Below are 22,797 nucleotides of genomic sequence, written 5' to 3' on the forward strand. Positions count from 1 at the left end.
ACTCCTTCTACACCTTTTTTTTTTTTTTTTTTTAACATTGAAGTACAGTTAGTTTGCTTCCCTGGTGGCTTAATGGTAAAGAATCCTTCTGCCAATGCAGAAGATACAAGTTCAGTCCTTGGGTTGGGAAGATCCCTTGGAAAAGGAAATGGCAACCACTCTAGTATTCTTGCCTAGGAAATCCCATGGCCAGAGGAGCCTGGCGGGCTACCGTCCATGGGGTCACAAAAGAGTCAGACATGACTTAGTGACTAAACAACAACACAGTTAATTAACATTGTTCATTTACAATGTTCTGTTAGTTTCTGGTGTACAGCAAAGTGATTCAGATACCTATAGAGAAACATACCTATATATACCCTTTTTCACACTTTTTTCCATTATAATTTATTAAAAGATATTGGATATAATTCCCTATGCTATACAGTTTAAGACATTTCATATATAGTAGTTTATATCTGCTAATCCCAAATTCCTAATTTATCCCTCCCCTCCCCTTCTCCCCTTTGGTAATTGAAGTTTGTTTTGTTTTGTTTTCCATTGTCTGTGTGTCTGTTTCTGTTTTGTAAATAAGTTCATTTGTACTATTTTTTAGATTCCACATATAAGTGATATCACATGATATTTGTCTTTGACTTACTTTACTTAGTATCATAATCTCTTAGGTCCACCTACATTGCTACGAGTGAAAAACTGGCATGATTTCATTCTTTTTTATGGCTGAGTAGTATTCTATTGTATATATACACCATATCTTCTTTACCCTTTCATTTGTCAATGGACATTTTGGTTGCTTCCATGTCTTGGCTATTATAAACAGTGCTGCTATGAACACTGTGGTGAATGAATTTTTCTGAATTAGAGTTTTCGCTGGATATGTGCCCAGGTGGATTGTATGGTAATACTATTTTCAGTTTTTTAAGAGACCTCCATACCATTCCCCACAGCAGCTGCACCAATTTACTTTCTCGTCAACAATGTAGGAGACTCCTCCTACTTTTGTGTATGTTTGAAACAATCTTAAATCACTAAGTTGAAATTAAAACAAAAAAAATTAGGTTCATTAGATTTATGCTTCCCTGGTGGCTCAGCTGGTAAAGAATCTGCCTACAGTGTGGGAGACCTGGGTTCGATCCCTGGGTTGGGAAGATTCCCTGGAGAAGGGAACGGTTACCCACTTCAGTACTCTGCCCCGGAGAATGCCATGGACTGTATAGTTCCTGGGGTTGCAAAGACTCGAACACAACTGAGCGGCTTTCACTTCACTCACTAGATTTATCCAAACTGCTAGATTTGTACAAAGGAAAAGATCATCAGAGGTCTTGCATATACTGCTTTAAACTTTCTGTATTATTTAGAAATCCAAAAGGGTCTAAGACTCTGAGGTTATAAGAAAAGAACATGTTTGAGAAGTTTATACTAAAAGAATAGCCTAAAAGAGACTTAATAATACAAGGATTTTCCATTTATCATTCTTTAAATGTAAATTAGTTAGTGCTGTGTAGGACAATAAACTCTCTCAGCAAATAATCATTATGGCTAAGCATTTGTTTTTTATCTTTTGAAAGAAAAACTAAAGGTAATTTATCAAAATATGGCTTTGTGAAATCAAGGAGATCAAGATACCAACTTGATTTTAGAGGAAGACAAACTTAAATTTAATATAGTCAAAAACTATGTAATTTTATACTGTTTGCATTGTATTGTTTGAGCTATTATATCATCTCATTCTTGGTGTAATCTTGTCAGGTAAGTTTGGTTGGGCAAGCAATCTTGTTCAACACAATCCAATAGAAGAAATAAAACTGAGGATCATTTATAGTACTTCCTTGGAATTAATATCCCATCCTATCCATTTAAAAGGCTTCTGGAAGTAGGATCAAATAAATGGCAATTAAAAAGACACCGAGGACTCAGATTGTCCTTCTCACTGGTCATATGTAGAAATAATAGAAAAGACCAGATATGTGGCCCCAAGAAAACACATATTAATACCCCATAGATCTTCTCTAAGGAGGACCTGGCACTTCCAGTTGACCTCTATGCATATTATTAAATCTATTAGATTAACAGATAAAAATCTAGAGGTCTACTGCTCTGTAGTGGGGGGCTCAATTTTTGTTTTGGTTGGCTTGGGGTTCTTTAGCTCTTCTTTGCAATGATCTCATCAAGAATAGATACTAACCTAAACTCACAGGTGTCTCTCTTGCCTTTATCTGATCTTTCTTTACTCTGTTTTGAATGTCTTTTTTGCATAACCTCATTTTTCCTTAAAAATGAAGCTTCATAGCTACTTCCTGCAGTAAGTCTTCCTAGACTCTGCCATCTTTCTTTCTCCTCTTTCTTTCTTTACCTATATGATACCTTTACTAGATTATAAACTTTAGGAGGACAGCTTACTTTATTCTATCAAATAAGTCTTTAGTTTTTCAATGATTCATCATTATTTCATATAGCAATAAGAAAGAAAAAAACACTACCAGTTATAACTGTAGGACACCAGAAATAGAAGGTGATTCCAACTTCAAATAAGCTAAAACGTGAGGGAAAAATATTCATCTCAGAATCAATGAAATTCTGCATGTCTTGACTCTGTATTTCAGTATTAATAAAATATTTTGGCATACAGAACATGAATATTAAAAGTTTGCAGAATGACTGGATAAATGAATGAATTAATCCCAGATTGGCGCTTCTCCTCAGTATGCATTTTTTAATTCATTAAAAAAAAAGAATATAAAGAATAAAAAATTTAGATTTTAAAAACTAAGACCTATGAATATATTTTGCAGACAACGGTTCTGATTTTAGTTGGATAATGTAAAGCACCAGGAAGGAAAAAATTTTTTCTAAATATAACTGTTATGGTTTCACATTAAAAAAAAAAAGAAGAAGAAAACCCATAATGTCAATTGCCTGGGTGAATAAACATTATTATATTATGGTAGATAAAACAGAAATATGTTGTTTGTAGTATCCATTCTTGATAACGTGCACTAATAAAAGGGAAAGGAATTGTAAATAACAAAGGATAATTTAAAATTCATTTATAACTATTTTTAAAGTATATTCATATTGTAACTAACATAGACTATCAGGCCCAGAGGTAGATATTAATAACTAACTAGCACTTGTTAGTGGCTCAGATGTGAGCCTGCAATGCAGGAGACCTGAGTTCGATCCCTGGGTTGGGAACATCCTCTGGAGGAGGGCATGGCAACCCACTTCAGTATTCCTGCTTGGAGAATCCCCACGGACAGAGGAGCCTGGCGGGCTACAGTCCATGGGGTCAAAAAGAGTCGGACATGACTGAGTGACTAAGCACAACACAGCACTTGTTAAGTAGCAGAAAACAAACTGGTTCTTAACCTTGGATTAAATTTATAAGGGAAAGATGCTGGAAGTCAAAATCTGAAAACTTTAGAAAGACGAAAATATTTTAAAGTTTAATCCAAATGAGAAGTTTATAAATTGCCTTGTCATTCCTTTGAGATAATGGTGAAGTCTAGATACTACTAAGAAGTATACGTGGTCTAAAGGAGTAGAAAACATAAAATCCTACAATAATAAATTTAGAAACCTATCTTCCTTTCCTTTATATTTTTCTATGTCCTCTAAATTAACATTATGAAAACAGCTCCTCTTTACTGAGCTCACTGCTTTACATACATTATTGCTAATCTTCAATAACCTATAGAGTAGATATTAACACTATCATTTATACCTGAGTACACTGAAGCTATAAAAGATTAAATACCTTGTTCAAGGTCACAAAGCTAGCAGTGGTAAAATCACCTCTGAAGTTTTGACTTATGTATAAGTAGCTTTTTGGTCCAAAAGAGAAAGCTTGGCAAACAACTGGGAAATCTTCTCTGTGCCCAGAAACAAAAGAAAAAATAAAATGAAGGCAGCATTATCTCAACTCAACACAAAGAGGCAGGAAGGCTGCCTTGAGAAAAAACATGCAGAATTCTGGTGACTGGTCAATTCTGGACTTTCACTTTGTAATATCTAACAGCAGTCAAGTAATTAATCTCAATAACTTTTAGACTGAATATGTACAATAATTAAAGACTACATTTACTAATCTAATACATATATATTTTACAAGTTTATCACTAAAGAAAGTAGATTTAAAACTTCTCTTGATTCTACAACTTCAAATTATTTATTTTCATTTTGCCACTATGGGAAATCATTATTGCAAAGGAGTTAGGACAAAGGCCACAGAGAAAGACAAGACTGGATAAAATCCTGGCTTCTTAGATATATAACCTTAAGCAAATTACTTAACCTCTCTAAGACTCACTTTCTTTATCTGTAAAATAAGGTTATTAGTATCTGACTCAGAGGGTTACCACAGTGAGTAAATGAGATAATGTGCATATAGCATTTCACACAGTACCTGATATACAGTAAGGATCTAATAAATGTGTTAAGGTAATATATTTTGGCGACTTTTATGTTTTACTGGGATATTTTATACTAAGCAAAAACTTTATATTTTATTGATTGTGGGGTTATAACACAAAGTGCAAAGAAAATAAAGATTAAAATTTCATTTCTGAATGCTCTTTGGAGCATGCCTTCTCAGTCTTGCAACAATTTACCATGAAAAAATCCAAACTTTAAAAGAGAAAAAGACAAACTGTTAGTCCTTTGAAATTCACTAGGTCTTCTGTATGTGATAATGGAAACATATTTAAAACATAAAGCAGAGCACAATATTGTAACAGGTCCCTGCTACATGAACACAACTGTTTCTCTTAGAGCAGAGTCAATTTCCTCATCCACCACTGAGGGGAGCTATAATCTAGGAAAAGGTTTATATGGCGCCACAAGGTTATTTTTCAACTTTCTCAAACCTTAATATATTGATTTAATAAACTCTTATAAAAATACCTTTTAAACTAACTTAACAAGTACAAGTGGAATCTCTATTCTTCCTTGCTTTTTCTTTTTAGCACTTATTTAACATACTACATATATTAACATATATTTAACATACATTACATATTTATACTAACACAGTATATATTTTACACAGTTTTCATTCTCTCTCTCTCACACACACATTAACACAAACTCCATGAGCAAGAGATTTTTTTTTGCTTTATATACTACTCTATTTCCAGCACCTAGAACACTATCCAGCACAAAATACATACTCAGTGAATTAACGGCTACTGAATGAATGAATGAATTCTGGTTCATTTATTTGAAAGCTTGAGATATATTGTAAGATGACGTCAAATAAAGTGAACTGCTATTGCCTGAAAAATGTAATGTCTACTTACCATGAATTTAGATTTAAAAGAAAATTTCTAAGAACAATTTTTTAATCATATAGATGAGTATACAGAGATCCCATGAGAATGACTTAGTATATATTTATAGTAGAATATCTCTTAAATGATCTGAATGTCACAGAGAATTGGTCAATTAAAGGGAAAAGTTATGAATACTGATACACAAACATTTCACTTTGTTTAATACATATTAATATGGAGAAGGCAATGGCACCCCACTCCAGTACTCTTGCCTGCAAAATCTCATGGACAGAGGAGCCTGGTAGGCTGCAGTCCATGGGGTCGCGAAGAGTTGGACACGACTGAGCAACTTCCCTTTCACTTTTCACTTTTCATGCATTGGAGAAGGAAATGGCAACCCACTCCAGTGTTCTTGCCTGGAGAATCTCAGGGACAGGGGAGCCTGGTGGGCTGCCGTCTATGGGGTCGCACAGAGTTGGACACGACTGAAGCGACTTAGCAGCAGCAGCAGCAGCAGTAATGTGTTTCATTCACCAGTTTTCATGGCCTCGTCTTAAGAGTATAACTTTGTTGATCATCCATCTTCTCATATAATCAACAGTTGTAATGTATCATTAGTGTATTTTCAATCACTTATTTTAATTAATTTTTATTAGAGTATAGTTGCTTTACAATGTTGATAGTTTCTGCTGTACAGCAAAGTGAATCAGCTATACATATACATATATACACTCTTTTTGGATTTCCTTCCCAATTAGGTCACCACAGAGCACTGAGTAGAGATCCCTGCATTACAGAGTAGGTTCTCCTTGTTGCTATTGTTCAGTGTCTCAGTCGTGTCCAACTCTTTGCGACCCCATGGACTACAGCACTCCAGGCCTCCCTGACCTTCACCATCTCCCAGAGTTTACTCAAACTCATGTCCATCAAGTCGGTGATACCATCCAACCATCTCATCCTCTGTCATCCCCTTCTCCTCCCACCTTCAATCTTTCCCAGCATCAGGGTCTTTTCAGATGAGTCAGCTCTTTGCATCAGGTGGCCAAAATACTGGAGTTTCAGCTTCAGCTTCAGTCCTTCCAATGAATATTCAGGATTGATTTCCTATAGGATTGACTGGTTTGATCTCCTTGCAGTCCAAGGCACTCTCAAGAGTCTTCTCCAGCACCACAATTCAAAGGCATCCATTCTTCGGTGCTTGGTCGTTTTTATTATCCAGCTCTCACATCCATACATGACTACTGGAAATCCATAGCTTTGACTAGATGGACCTTTGTTGGCAAAGTAATGTCCTTGCTTTTTAAATGCTGTCTAGTTTTGTCATTGCTTTTCTTCCAAGCAGCAAGCGTTTTTTAATTTCATGGCTGCAGTCACCATCTACAGTGATTTTGGAGCCCAAGAAAATTAAGTCTGTTACTGTTTCCATTGTTTCCGCATCTATCTGCCATGAAGTGATGGAACCAGATGCCGTGATCTTCACTTTTTGAATGTTCAGTTTTAAGCCACCTTTTCACTCTCCTCTTTCACCTTCATCAAGAGGCTTTTTAATTCCTCTCTGCTTTCTGCCTTAAGGGTGGTGTCATCTGCATATCTGAGGTTATTGATATTTCTCCCAGCAATCTTGATTTCGGCTTGATTCCAGCCCCGCAATCCTGATTTCAGCCCGGCATTTTGCATGATGTAATCTGCATGTAAGTTAAATAAGCAGGGTGACAATATACAGCCTTGATGTACTTCCTTCCCAAACTGGAACCAGTCCATTGTTTTGAATCTGGTTCTAACTGTTGCTTCTTGACCTGCATACAGGTTTCTCAGAAGGCAAGTAAGGTGGTCTGGTCTTCCCATCTCTTGGAGAATTTTCTAGTTTGTTATGATCCATACAGTCAAAGGCTTTAGCATAGTCAATGAAGCAAAGCAGATGTTTTTCTGGTGCTTCCTTGCTTTTTCTATGATCCAGTGGATATTGGCAATTTGATTTCTGGCTCCTCTGCCTTTTCTAAATCCAGCTTGAATATCTGGAAGTTCTCAGTTCACACGCTGTTGAAGCCTAGCTTGAAGGATTTTGAGCACTACTTTACTAGCATGTGAAATGAGCACAACTGTGTGGTAGTTTGAACATTCTTTAGCATTGCTTTTCTTTGGGATTGGAATGAAAACTGACCTTTTCCAGTCCTGTGGCCACTGCTGAGTTTTCCAAATATGCTGGTATATTGAGTGCAGTACTTTTTCACAGCATCATGTTTTAGGATCTGAAATAGCTCATCTGGAATTCCATCTCCTCCACTAGCTTTGTTCTTAATGATGCTTTCTAAGGCCCACTTGACTTCACATTCCAGGATGTCTGGCTCTAGGTGAGTGATCACACCATCGTGGTTATCTGGGTCATTAAGATCTTTTTTGTATAGTTCTTCTGTTTTGCCATCTCTTAATATCTTCTGCTTCTGTTACATCCATACCATTCAGGTTCTCCTTAGTTATCTATTTTATATATAGTATCAATAATATATATTTGTCAATCCCAACTCCCAATTGATCCTACATCCCTCTTCCCCCCTTGGTAGCCATAAGTTTGTTCTCTACATCTGTGTCTCTATTTCTGCTTTGCAAATGAGTTCATCTGTATCATTTTTCTAGATTCTACATATAAGCAATTTAGTCACCTTTAAATGAAAGCAATATATAAGGACAAAAGGTGAATATCTGAATGCAAAACCCCTTTCAGATTTTCATAAATTTTCCCCCAATGTTTCAGCTGCTTTTCCATACCAGATTTCATAGCAGTTTTTAACAACTCACTTCTATCAACTCTTTCTAAAGCATTTTAACAGTTTTCATGAAATAATTCCTCAAACTGATAGTTCACTGGCCTAGGAAATATCTAATTAAATAATTACAACAACAGGTCAACAGCATTATAAGAGGTCTTGTAAACGGCCAAAAACAATTTACAACTCACTTGGGAGAGGAGTGTCTAGAAGTAGGTCAGAGAGTAGCCTACTAACCATGTTGACACACGTGGGATTAAAACTATGATGTCTTATGGATCGAATGGAAAGTATGAGGTAATCCATGTAAATTAAGTAGAGATTGACGAGAAGAGTTTCTACTGTAATGACATACGGATCCTTCATATACTATCTTACTGTCACTAGTCTACTTTTTAAATTTTTCTTCAATATAGTTAATGGATGCTACTGTAATTCTTCTCTTAAAAAGAATACTCCTTTAAGGAGTTTGACTAGATCATTCATTTATTTACTCACTCCTTCACCAAACATAAAGGGAGCACCTACTGCACAGAAGGTGTTATATAAAAAAAGTTGTAGAGGATACAGAAATAAACGGAATAGAACTTCTCCCCTATTAAATTTACTTTGCCAAGCAAGAGCCCTGTTAGCACCTCAGAAAACTGACCTAGGTTTTTCCAGAACATAACACACATGCCCAATTCTAGTCTATCTTCTAGGTGAGAATATACCACTTTCTTTTGTTTTGTTTTAGGTTTAATTACATAAACTCCTTCTTTCACATTAAATAGTTCACTATTTATGATGGCTGTCTTAAAGTATGTAAATTAGTCATGTTCTCCGTTAAGTTGATGCATTTTAAAAGAGTTTAGTCACAACGTGAGCATTCATGCTTTTTCCCATGAATTAAGAGTAAAACAATTTCACCATACTTAAGAAGTCTGGTCACTTTAACCTACGTACGTAAATAATGGATACATTTAATATTTACCTTTTTCTGTTTAAACTCTTAAAAAATATACATTATGCTAGTCAAATAGGTCAAATCCCATAAATGTCTCTAAAAAAAAAAAAAACTGCTGTAAAAACAGGTAAAAGTCAATAATAAAAAAATCATATTCATCTAATAAACTATTTGTTATTTCTTGCACTAGGTTCCTAGCAGTCATCATTATTATCGCCACACTATCATTAACAGTGTCACTATGACTAATAACTGAGGAATTGTGTGTTCCTCCCACATGCTGAATAATTTTACTTTACTTCAGATTAGCTCTTCAGCACCTAGATTCCCCTAAATTTTGACCATCTCTTTAAATATGGTAATTTTTGTTTTTTGTTTTTTTAACACCCACAGCTGAGAAATTAGGTTTATACTAAAAAAGGTAATATCTTCCTTTCCATAAAAGGGAGTTGAAACCACAATTCAATTTTCTTTCTTTCTTTCTAATCTGGCATAGGAAATGACTATTATAGCAACAAGAGTAGGGAGAAAGAACTGTTGTGCTAAAAAAGTTCAGAATAGGAAACTTGCAATAATACTCCCAATTCATTCCAGAAACAAAAATACACAGAAAATACTGAATATATATGCCAAAATTGACTTTTAAAGAAAAAAAGATATAAATTAGGGAGTTATTAACTGATTCCAAAATGACATGCTGCTGCTAAGTCACTTCAGTCATGTCCGACTCTGTGCGACCCCCATAGACGGCAGCCCACCAGGCTCCCCTGTCCCTGGGATTCTCCAGGCAAGAGTACTGGAGTGGGGTGCCACTGCCTTCTCCGAAATGACATGCTAGATAACTTTTAAATATATCATTCCCCATGAACTTGAAAACAAAAAATCTGATCTATAAAGAGATAATATTCAAAAAAGTTTATAAAAATATTCCTATTGATGGAAACAAAGTTATGGACCTAGAAAATCCCTATAAGATGATTTAGTAGAAACCTTTCATTTTATAGATGAAGAAAATAAGCCCTGGAAAATAATCTCAAGGTCACCAGCTTTGAAGGCACATCAGGATTTATACACAACTCTAACCAATCCAAAGTTCATGTCTTCTCTACACTAGGATATGGGAGAAAGGAAAATGCATTTTTTTTTTTTCAAATAAGGAGGCAGAATGGTAAGAAGTCAGAAAATCTTTCATCTATTAAAAAGCATAAAGATGCCTGGAAAACTCTACAAATGCAGTGTTCTCTCTGCAACACAACTCAGAGTAAGGATTCCAAAATTTTCTGATGACACAGGAAAATTTAATCTCCAGTAAACAGTTCAATTAAAATGATGGTTTTATAAAGTTTTTAAACAATATGAATAATAGTTAAAAGTCACCTATATTTATTTTTATTAGATTTTTATGAATCTAATTTAGCAATAAACACTAGGAGAGAAGAAATGCTAATGTATTTTATTTTCCATTTTCCTACTATGGCCATCCCCTCTTCAATCACTTTAGCTATAAATAGGGAAATCAGCTAAATAAGCTTCTGAGCTTATATATATTTTTCAAAAAAAGGATATAAATATACTCTTCAACTGGAGAAAGCAATGGCACCCCACTCCAGTACTCTTGCCTGGAGAATCCCATGGATGGAGGAGCCTGGTAGGCTGCAGTCCATGGGGTCGCGAAGAGTCAGACACGACTGAGCGACTTCCCTTTCACTTTTCACTTTCATTCATTGGAGAAGGAAATGGCAACCCACTCCAGTGTTCTTGCCTGGAGAATCCCAGGGAAGGGGGAGCCTGGTAGGCTGCCATCTATGGGGTCACACAGAGTCGGACACGACTGAAGTGACTTGGCAGCATACTCTTCAACTTAAGAAACATATACTCCAATATGGAAAGGATGATTGAAAATATAACTTTTTATCTCATGATCCATTTAAATCTCACTGTCTTAATTTTAGCATTTTTTTGTGCTGCGCTTAGTTGCTTAGTCGTGTCCAACTCTTTGTGATCCCAGGGACTGTAGCCTGCCAGGCTCCTCTGCCCATAGCGATTCTCCAGGCAAGAACACTGAAGTGGGTTGCCAAGCCCTCCTCCAGGGGATCTTCCCAACCCAAGGATTGAACCTAGATCTCCTGCATTACAGGCAGATTCTTTACCATCTGAGCCACCAGGAAAGCCCAAGAATACTGTGGGTAGCCTATCCCTTCTCCCGGGGATCTTCCAACCCAGGAACTGAAATGGGGTCTCCTGCATTGCAGGCAGGTTCTTCACCAGCTGAGCTACCAGGGAAGCCCAGTATTTCTCTACTGATTTTTAAAATATTTTTATGAAATATATAACACAGAATGCAAAAGATTTTTCCTAAAATTTTATAGATTTGAATGTATTCTGCATCCAAACCTAATCTGTGGCATACAGCTTTTTTTTTTTAACACTTCTATCTTTCAGTAACAGCTTATAATCTATTTCTCAGAAATTTAGAACTGCCGTGCCTCTATTCTAAGATTAACCAGATGTATAATAAGAACACCTTTCTAAACAAATATAAAGCTATTGTTTACATCTACCATTAGTTACAACCCAAAGTTAACAGGCTAATTCTTTAGTACATCAAGTTAACAGAGCTATACAACAGAGCCATAAAAATTGAAAACCGTTAAAACCATCCATTGGGGAGAAGATTTTAACTCAATGAAAGCTAGATTTTTGAGGCTGTAACCAATTTCAAGAAATGTAAGTTTGTTTGTTTTCAAAACCTTAATCTTACTCCAAGTATAGTGTTCAAACCTATCACTACAGAAAACTCAGAATTGTTAACAACGTGTGAACCGTTCACACAATGACACTAGCTTGACATCCAGCCACCTCCTTCCACTGTGTTTGGACATGACCTCCCTCCCAAGCTCCCCAGATCTTTGTGTCTAAAAATGGCCCAGCTACTATTCAAAAAAGTATGAGATTCCTTTTGCCACTAAAATATAAAACAAAATCACTCACAGAGAGGAAAAACATGCTGTTTTATAAAGCATGTTATAAAACTGTTACAAATATATTTTACAACTGTAATAATGATCATGATAATGATGTCAGTGACAATGATAAAAGCTAATATTCATTGAAATTATTTAATCATCACAACCCTATAAATTGATTGCTGAGAAGTTAAGAAACTTACCACAATCACAGAGCTTATAAATGGAAAATCTAGGGCTTGCAACCTGTCTCTCAGACTTCAGAACTCACACATAGTTTCGTTGCCTGTCTTCCCTAATCTCCATTTAATAAACATTCATTAAACAACTACTATCTTCCTACAAGTCACCTGGGACACCATCATAAAATTCAAACTAATTGAAAATGATTATTAAAGTACTACTTGAGAATCCCTCAACCCAAAGAGTTAAAGCATACACTTCATTTTCAAATATTTCTAAGATCATTCATAATTTCACTCAACAAATGTTTAAAAGAGCATTTACGTTATGTGAGAAGCACCATGTCAGATGCTAAATAGATAAAAAGATGAATAAGACACGACCTTTCCCTCAAACTCCCAACAGAATACACAGAGCATATACATAATTCAGTATCGATGAGTAGTTTTACTTTTATGTTTTTAACAAAAATATTGGGTTGGCCAAAAAGTTCATTTGGGTTTTTCCATAACATCTTACAGAAAAACCTGAAGGAAATTTTTGGCTGACTCAATGGTCACAAATAATTCCACTGGTTATTATTTCACATAAAAAATTCTAAAAGCTACAAATCACTAATTTTTTATAAGGCAAAATTTCTTCTGCCACCAAAATGCCCCTTTTAATGTATATAGTTAAAAATATGAACAGTGACAGAATTTACAATTAGCTTACATTTTCTATGACAAATGTCCACTCTTTATCTTCAAATTCCTCTGCATGAGGATCCTGTAACAAAAGCAAAATATAAAGTTGAAATACATTTTTTTTAATCCAGTCAATTCAATCAGGAAAATACAAACAGCCTTGATTTTAGCTTTTATCAACTTTTAAAAAAAGGAGGGGCAGAATGGCCTGCTTTTAAGAAACTTTCATAATTTATCTAAATTTAAAACATTATTTTTATTAATAAATTCTCTGTCTTACTTAGGTTAATACATATCATTATTTTCCATCATTGCATAAAACAGGACAAAAGGAAACCATAAAAATATTTTATGACAGAGGTTATACATGGAATTTTAAAAAGTGGTACAAATGAACCTATTTACAAAATAGAAAGAGAATCAAAGAGGTAGAAAACAAACTTATGCTTACCAAGGGGAAAAAGAGGGGAGCGATAAATTGGGAGACTGAGATTGACATACACACACTACTATACATAAAATAGATAACTAAAAGCACAGGTAGCTCTACGCAATACTCTGTAATGGTCTATATAGGAACAGAATCTGAAAGAATGACTTCACGTATATGTATGACTGATTCACTCTGCTGTACAGCAGAAACTAACACAACACTGTAAATGATCTATACCCCAATAAAAATTAATTTAAAAAAGAAACCCAGGGACAGATAACTTGGTGAATGAACTATTAAGAAGCACTTTGTGTGCAGTGTTCAGTCTCTTAGTCATGTCTGATTCTGTGACCCCATGGACTGTAGCCCACCAGGCTCATTTATTAAGATACAGATATCCTAATTTTTATACCTCTAAGTATTTTGAACTCAAAGCATTACTTGAGGCAATGTTTTCTTGATGCAGAGGTTACATATTATAAACATCTGGAATTTCAAAGTACTGCAAAGAACTTCATAACCTACACAAAATGACAGATCTGACGATGATACCCTCATCTGCCCTCCATCACCAGAGGCCTGAGAAAGGGTAACAGATCCTACAACCAAATGCAGCTTTTTTCTAAATGAGTCACACTTTAACCAAGTATTTGGCAAATATTTATTGGCTACTTATTATATAAGGAATTACAGAGGCGTTATACGGATTCAAACATAGTTGTCCTTGCTTTCAAAGACAAATACAACTAATCTAAATACATAGATGATGAATGAAATACATAGTTTTACTAGAGATTAGAAGACAATACATTTCTTAGAGGAAGGAACAGGAAAAGCTTTACAAGTGAGGAAGCATTGAGGCTAGGTGGGATTGCACAGGATTTCCACAGATACTACAATAAGTAAAGGTGAAAGGCAACAGATTTTAAGACATAAAAGGAAAAGCAGTGGAGTAGCATCGTAAGTGCATTTAACTTATTCAAGTTGAACTTTATGTTTTAGAGGTGGGGGAGGGATGGAGGTACTGAGAGTGAGCGTATGTGCAAACAGATGCTATTCCCCTACTGTGTCTCATGGACCACATGCTTCTCATAGGGAAGCTCCTTATGCATGACTGATTCCACTACAGTCTATTATTAACCTTCAGTTTCTACGGCCACAGCTGAGTTTGGGTCCTCATCACTTTGTGCCTAGGCTATTTCAAGATAAAAGTAACTGCAGCACCCAGTCTCTCTTGCTCTCCAATTAATCTTGTACGCAGATTAATTCTCCTAAACCACAGTTCTGACCATGTAAGTACCAACTAAGAGTTTTTCAATGATCCCTACAACCTATGGGGTAAATTTCAAACTCCTTCATTACTTCATTTTTATTTTTCTACCTTAAAGTATGGTGACTAGCTGATTCTGAGCTGTCTTAAGGCAAATGTGACAAATTCACACAGTGTAAATCCACACAGATATCATAAAGACCTGCCAAAAAGGAGTTTATTTGGTGGTGATGGGCAGGGGCAGGCAGGAAATGGTAGAAAGGAGAAAGAGGTAGAGGACTCTACTTAGTACTTATTTTCCCAGCCTGGCCCTGCCCAGGTTTGTGAAGGTTTATGGAGAATGACTACTGTAAATATAGGTTAAAGGATTTTTTTCATGAGAGATTTAGGACCCAAATAGTGCTACTTTGGAGACCAAGTAATGGTGTGACACAATGCTTAGGAAAAAGATATATTACTACTCTTCCTGCTTGCCCCTCACCCATACCACTGTTGAAGAATGCAGCCTAGCTCTAGTGCAGCTTTTACAATTAATAGTAGTGTGTGTGTATGCGTGTGTGTGCGCATGTGTGCATGCGTGCGTGTGTGTGTGTGTGTGTGTTGCTTAGTCATGTTCAACTCTGTGGGACCCCATGGACTGTAACCAACCAGGCTTCTCTGTCCATGAAATTCTCCAGGCAAGAATACTGGAGTAGGTTACCATTTCCACCTCCAGAGGATCTTCCCAATCCAGGGACTGAACCCAGGTCTCCTGCCTTGAGGGAAGATTCTTTACCGTCTAACCCACCAGAGAAGTTCCAATAGTAGTACTGATAATATGAAATATTTGCAAAGCACACACTCTGCCTCAGTCACTGTGTTAAGAGTTTTAATCATCACAACTACTTATGAAATAGGTATTATTTTTCATTCCTAGTTAAAAGAACAGAAAACTGAGACCTAAAAGATGAAACTTCCCACAAATAAGTGTTAAAATTACGTGCCAATTCTAGGTCTGACTGACTTTTAGCCATGTTGTGAGTTCAGTTTTACCTCTGTGTTCCCAGGGACCTAGAAAAGCACCTGGAACATGGTAGTTTCTCAAGAAAACTTGCTTAATGAATTAATGAATATATGCCTTGAAACTTAACAAATGTTGAATTGCACCTTATAAATGATATACATTAATTCTCAAAGTTGATAAAACATTTTTTAGAAACACAGATGAATATTACCCATAACAGAATAATTTTAATGGGGCCAAGGGTCACATCTGATAAGGCAAAGTCACTAAAAAGATGTAAAGGAGCAATAACAATGTTCATTTTCAAGTTACTTTAAAATGGTATATCTACAAAACTCATTAATTATGTTATTGACTAAAAACAACATTAGTAATGAAAGTTGCTTCCATCTTGAATCAATTAAGTCTCCTTTACATCCTGCTCTCTATCCTCTAGTGTCTCTTTTATTACCACTGAACTAAAGAGAAAAAGTGAAACAGCTTAAAGAGCCATTTCCCTTCTCAACCCTAAAAGGCTTTTTTTCATTTACCAGAAATAGCTATTTTCAAGCTAATTCAACTTTCAAAATCAAGTGTGCAGGCTAAAGAAATTAATTTCTGCTTAAGTCATAGAAAATTGAAACTTCTTGATAACTTTTTTTAAAAGCACTTTGTCTATGAACACACCTCTGTGAATATGAGTTCTTTCCTATTTTGCAAATTTCAGGATTAAGTAAATTGTGAGACTTTAATATAAGTAAAAGAAAGGGGGAAATATGAAAAAGCTTTCCACTTTAATATTTTTAAATGCTGTTCAAAAACAAGAATCAAAAATTAATATGAGAGAATGAAAAACTATTTTGTTTTGTTTTACTTTTTGGTTCTTCTATTACAACTCTGGGAAGATATGGAGCCAGGAAGATAAAGATATTTAAAGATATTCACTGAAGAGAAATGTGTAATACAGCAAACTGGGAAGGAGGGAGTATTTGAGTTTATTTCCCAACAGACTAACATTTAAAAGACAAAAAGTTCAGTGATAGGATTTGCTGAACATTCTCATTAGTACTTGAAAACTACTTACCTTCTAATCCTCCAAGTAATACATTTCAACAGCCACTTTCAACTCAGAATCAGTTAGTGCATATCCTTTGCCCAAACACACAGCTGTCAGCCATTTATCAGCTCTCTTCTAACCCCTTGCTGTCTATCATCATTTTATAAAAGTTGTGTAACTATGTCCATTCATTTGCTTTAACAATAAAAACAGACTAAATCAAAACACAGATTACTTAAAAGTTTTCCTCAAGCATGTCATAGATTGCACCATGGTAATATATATTCAGAGTGGTTTTTACTACAGAATAGGCCATGCAATGTAAGTGAGTGAAGTTGCTCAGTTGTGTCCAACTCCTTGCGGCCCCATGGACTGTAGCAGCGACTCTTTGCGGCCCCATGGACTGTAGCAGCCTACCACGCTCCTCTGTCCATGGGATTTTCCAGGCAGAGTACTGGAGTGGGTTGCCATTTCCTTCTCCAGAGATCTTCCCAACCCAGGGACTGAACCCAGGTCTTCCACATTGTACGCAGATGTTTTACCGTCTGAGCCACCAGGGAAGTCCTGCGATGTAAACCAAAACCAAGCACACAACAACCACACCCCAGGGCTAAATCACAGTGTGACTGGGCAAAGTTACCTTCTTCTTTAGTTTCTTTATCCATACAATGGAAACAATTCTAGAACTTCAGGGTTACTTTGAGAATTAAATGAAATAGTACTCTAAAGGTATTGTTGTTAACTACCAAGCTTACTATATCACTTTAGTAGCAGAGGTAGCTCAAAAAGTAAAGAATCTGCCTGCAATGTGGGAGACCTAGGTTCGAGCCCTGAGTCAAGAAGATCCCCTGGAGGAAAAAATGGCAACCCACTCTATTATTCTTGCCTGGAGAATTCCATGGACAGAGAAGCCTGGTGGGCCACAGCCCCGGGGCTCACAAAGAGTTGGACATGACTGAGTGACTAACACACAGAAGAGGTATGGATGGGGAAGGGTAGGGGGTTAATAACAGGCTTTTACGACAGCTGACTGAAGGGTGATAGGATGATTCTGATTCTTTCCTGAAAAAAAAGGAAGAGGAGCTACAACCTCATGCCTTATTTCTCTCTGGCCAACAGTGTATAAATGATATGCATAATCATGTGACGTTATAATGTCAATAACAATAGTATTACAACTGTAAAACACACATAAAGTGTTAAGAATCTTTCATAAAATAGAATATCTATGAAACACAGAGCATTTGAAAGTAGTGTCCCATTGATGGGTTAATACATTAACATTCATTATACTGCTTTGTTCTATTGATCTCTTCAGTAGTTCCAGAGCACATCAATTAATATATTGAAATACAAAATCAAAAGTACTTTTTTACACAGTGATTTCACACTTGAAGCCATGTAACTTTGCTCTACTTAGATGTCATATCTTATAGTATTTAGTGGATTTTCGCAAGTTTATTTTACTAAATTATGCTCAATGAGATGTCCTCCTTCATTCTATCCTTCTGCAAAAATAAAGTCAACATGACTGGAATGATTCAAAGAAGAAATAAAGCATTTGTTTCCTATGCACTACTTCTAAGAAGGCTGAGACATATTTGTCCCCATCTTTTTTTTTTTTTTTTTTTTGAGCAGGTAAGAAATTGGTTCAGTTCAGTTCAGTTGCTCAGTCGTGTCCAACTCTTTGCGACCCCATGAATCGCAGCTCACCAGGCCTCCGTCTGTCACCAACTCCCGGAGTTCACTCAAACTCACATCCATCGAATCGGTGATGCCATCCAGCCATCTCATCCTCAGTCGTCCCTTTCTCCTCCTGCCTCCAATCCCTCCCAGCATCAGAGTCTTTTCTAATGAGTCAACTCTTCGCATGAGGTGGCCAAAGTGCTGGAGTTTCAGCTTTAGCATCATTCCTTCCAAAGAAATCCTAGGGCTGATTTTCAGAATGGACTGATTGGATCTCCTTGCAGTCCAAGGGACTCTCAAGAGTCTTCTCCAACACCACACTTCAAAAGCATCAGTTCTTCGGTGCTCAGCTTTCTTCACAGTCCAACTCTCGCATCCATACATGACCACTGAAAAAACCATAGCCTTGACTAGATGCACCTTTGTTGGCAAAGTAATGTCTCTGCTTTACAATATGCTATCTAGGTTGGTCATAACTTTCCTTCCAAGGAGTAAGCATCTTTTAATTTCATGGCTGCAATCACCATCTGCAGTGATTTTGGAGCCCCCCCCAAAAAAGTCTGACACTGGTTCCACTGTTTGACCATCTATTTCCCATGAAGTGATGGAACCAGATGCCCTGGTCTTCGTTTCCTGAATGTTGAGCTTTAAGCCAACTTTTTCACTCTCCACTTTCACTTTCATCAAGAGGCTTTTTAGTTCCTCTTCACTTTCTGCCATAAGGGTGGTGTCATCTGCATATCTGAGGTGATTGATATTTCTCCCGGCAATCTTGATTCCAGCTTGTGCTTCTTCCAGTCCAGCGTTTCTCATGATGTACTCTGTATAGAAGTTAAATAAGCAAGGTGACAATATACAGCCTTGACGTGCTCCTTTTCCTATTTGGAACCAGTCTGTTGTTCCATGTCCAGTTCTAACTGTTGCTTCCTGACCTGCATATAGGTTTCTCAAGAAGCAGGTCAGGTGGTCTGGTATTCCCATCTCTTTCAGAATTTTCCACGGTTTCTTGTGATCCACACAGTCAAAGGCTTTGGCATAGTCAATAAAGCAGAAATAGATGTTTTTCTGGAACTCTCTTGCTTTTTCCATGATCCAGCAGATGTTGGCAATTTGATCTCTGGTTCCTCTGCCTTTTCTAAATCCAGCTTGAACATCAGGAAGTTCACGGTTCACATATTGCTGAAGCCTGGCTTGGAGAATTCTGAACATTACTTCACCAGCATGTGAGATGAGTACAATTGTGCGGTGGTTTGAGCATTCTTTGGCATTGCCTTTCTTTGGGATTGGAATCAAAACTGACCTTTTCCAGTCCTGACCTTTTTCAGCCACTGCTGAGTCTTCCAAATTGGCTGGCATATTGAGTGCAGCATTTTCACAGCATCATCTTTTAGGATTTGAAATAGCTCAACTGGAATTCCATCACTTCCACTAGCTTCATTCATAGTGATGCTTTCTAAAGTCCACTTGACTTCACATTCTGGGATGTCTGGCTCTAGGTGAGTGATCACACCAAATGATTATCTTGGTCTTGAAGATCAAGAAATTGGTTAGGAAAGTAATTATTCTAGTGCTTAGTTTCCATATGTGTGAGGACTATTTTAGAACGTTAAGAAATAGAGAAGACATTCAAGAAAAAACATATATAAAAAAGTAAGATATATGAACAGCTATATTTTTTGGATCGGGACTTTGAATTTATTTCCAGAATTTTTATTTTAAGCTATAGTATTTATAAGCTATCAGTATTAATAAAATATTTATCAAAAATACATTTTAAATTTACCTTCCTATATTAACATTAATAAAATGCCATATATCAATTTTAAAACACATCTTGTTTTCAGTCAAACAAGGCTAACAAAATGAGACTCAGGACAAGAATTCCACAAACCTCAGCTTTCCACAGAAAAAGCACTTTAAATTTTCCTGTGGGTAGAATGTAGGAAGCAATAAAAGAAGTGTTCCAGTTCATCTTAACTGGAATAAGTTCAAAAAGACTCTCAAATTATTTGGACTTTATACACCATGGAACACCTTGCATTGTTATAAATTGCTACATCTCTAAAAATAACCCATATTAAAGTCCTTACTGCTCATTAAGGACTCAAGTGTGTTGAACAGTGAATACTGAAATATTCCATCATTTAACAATGATTGCACAGTAAATCCTATAACCTATAAAAATGGAACTTACTTTAAAAAGTGTCACAGTGATCTCAATGTTTTCAGGAACAGGCCATACGACAACACCACGGTATGGATTTTTTATTCCAGGCTGCCAGCTATGAGCCTACCAAAAAAAAAAAAGTCGTCAACCTGAAGTACAGAAAATACAATATTAATAATTTGCAAAGATATATTGACCCCATTTAACTATCCATTAGATCTGTCTCCCTAAAACAAAAAATGATTAGTCAAATAGAACTTTTCAAGCATCAAACTTAGGCCATGACCATTGGTGGCTGAGACAGTAAAGAATCTGCCTGCAGTGCAGGAGACCTGGGTTCAGTCCCTTGATCAGCAAGATCTCCTAGAGGAGGAAATGGCAACCTACTCCAGTATTCTTGCCTGGGGAATTCCATGGATAGAGGAGCCTGGCAGGCTACAGTACACAGGGTTGCAAATAGTTGGACAAAACTGAGCAACTAACACATACTCATGACAGTTGTATCACATGTAAGCTACAGATTACTATCTGTAAACAAACATTTACCCTCTCCTACACACACACACACGAAGATAGAAAAATGAGATGCATATTTTCAAAAGCTAGTTTAAATATTTTATTTATTATTATTTTTTTTTTTTTTACTTTACAATATTGTATTGGTTTTGCCACATAAGAAATCAGGAGAAATATTTTAAAAATTATTTTGTGATCTCAGAACTTAAAGGAAAATTCAAATAGGTGGGGAAACAATGGAAATAGTGACAGACTTGATTTTCTTGCACTCCAAAATAACTGTGGACAGTGACTGCAGCCATGAAATTAAAAGACGCTTGTTGCTTGAAAGAAAAGCAATGACATTTTTTGATTGGGTCGTTTATTTTTCTGGAGTTGAGCTATAAACGACCCAATCAAAAAATGGGCCAAAGAACTAAATAGGCATTTCTCCAAAGAAGACATACGGATGGCTAACAAACACATGAAAAGATGCTCAACATCACTCATTATCAGAGAAATGCAAATCAAGACCACAATGAGGTACCATTTCACACCAGTCAGAATGGCTGCAATCCAAAAGTCTACAAGCAATAAATGCTGGAGAGGATGTGGAGAAAAGGGAACCCTCTTACACTGTTGGTGGGAATGCAAACTAGTACAGCCACTATGGAAAACAGTGTGGAGATTCCTTAAAAAATTGCAAATAGAGCTGCCTTATGACCCAGCAATCCCACTGCTGGGCATACACACCAAGGAAACCAGAATAGAAAGAGACACATGTACCCCAATGTTCATCGCAGCCCTGTTTATAATAGCCAATAGGACATGGAAACAACCTAGATGTCCATCAGCAGATGAATGGATAAGAAAGCTGTGGTACATATACACAATGGAGAATTACTCAGCTATTAAAAAGAATACATTTGAATCAGTTCTAATGAGATGGATGAAACTGGAGCCGATTATACAGAGTGAAGTAAGCCAGAAAAAAAAACACCAATACAGTATACTGACACATATATACGGAATTTAGAAAGATGGTAATGATGATCCTGTATGCGAGACAGCAAAAGAGACACAGATGTATAGAATGGACTTTTGGACTCTGAGGGAGAGGGAGAGGGTGGGATGATTTGGGAGAATGGCATTGAAACATGTATACTATCATGTAAGAAACGAAGTGCCACTCTATGTTCGATACAGGATACAGGATGCTTGGGGCTGGTGCAAGGGGGTGATCCAGAGAGATGATATGGGATGGGAGGTGGGAGGGGGATTCAGGATTGGGAGCTTGCATACACCCGTGGTGGATTCATGTCAATGTATGGCAAAACCAATACAGTATTGTAAAGTAAAATGAAGTAAAAATTAAAAAAAAAAAAAAAGATAAGCAATGATAAACCTAGACAGTGTTTTAAAAAGCAGAGACATTACTTTGCCTACAAAGGTCCATTTAGTCAAAGCTATACCATTTAGTCAAAGCTATAGTTTTCCAGTAGTCATGTACAGATATGAGAGCTGGACAATAAAAAAAGGCTGAGCACTGAAGAATTGATGCCTTCAAACTGTGGTGCTGGAGAATACTCTTGAGAATCCCTTGGACAGCAAGGACATCAAACTAGTCAATCTTAAAGGAAATCAACCCTGAATATTTATTGGAAGGACTGATGCTGAAGCTGAAGCTCTAATACTTTGGCCACCTGATGCGAATAGCTGATTCATTGGAAAAGACCTCATTGCTGAGAAAGATTGACAGAAGGAGAAGGGAGTGACAGAGGATGAGATATTGGATGGCATCATCGACTCCATGACTCTGAGCAAACTCCAGGAGACAATGAAGTACACGGAAGCCTAGCATGCTGCAGTCCATGGGATTGCAAAGAGCTGG

General features: G+C 36.5%; 1 protein-coding gene across 24 annotated transcripts in view; it reads right to left on the reverse strand.

Annotated features, from left to right (window-relative positions):
• Positions 1-22,797, reverse strand: part of EHBP1 (EH domain binding protein 1) — a 356,949-nt gene that overhangs the window by 265,201 nt on the left and 68,951 nt on the right. For all 24 annotated transcript variants that reach the window (XM_060412059.1, XM_060412056.1, XM_060412046.1 and 21 more), the window contains exons 4-5: positions 20,439-20,534; positions 12,845-12,898 (exon numbers count right to left, since the gene is read on the reverse strand). In XM_060412059.1, the coding sequence (XP_060268042.1) occupies positions 12,845-12,898; positions 20,439-20,534 (150 nt within the window). The remainder of the gene's footprint in view (positions 1-12,844; positions 12,899-20,438; positions 20,535-22,797) is intronic.

This window comes from Ovis aries, chromosome 3 (genome assembly GCF_016772045.2).
Source record: "Ovis aries strain OAR_USU_Benz2616 breed Rambouillet chromosome 3, ARS-UI_Ramb_v3.0, whole genome shotgun sequence".
Classification (NCBI taxonomy): Eukaryota; Metazoa; Chordata; class Mammalia; order Artiodactyla; family Bovidae; genus Ovis; species Ovis aries.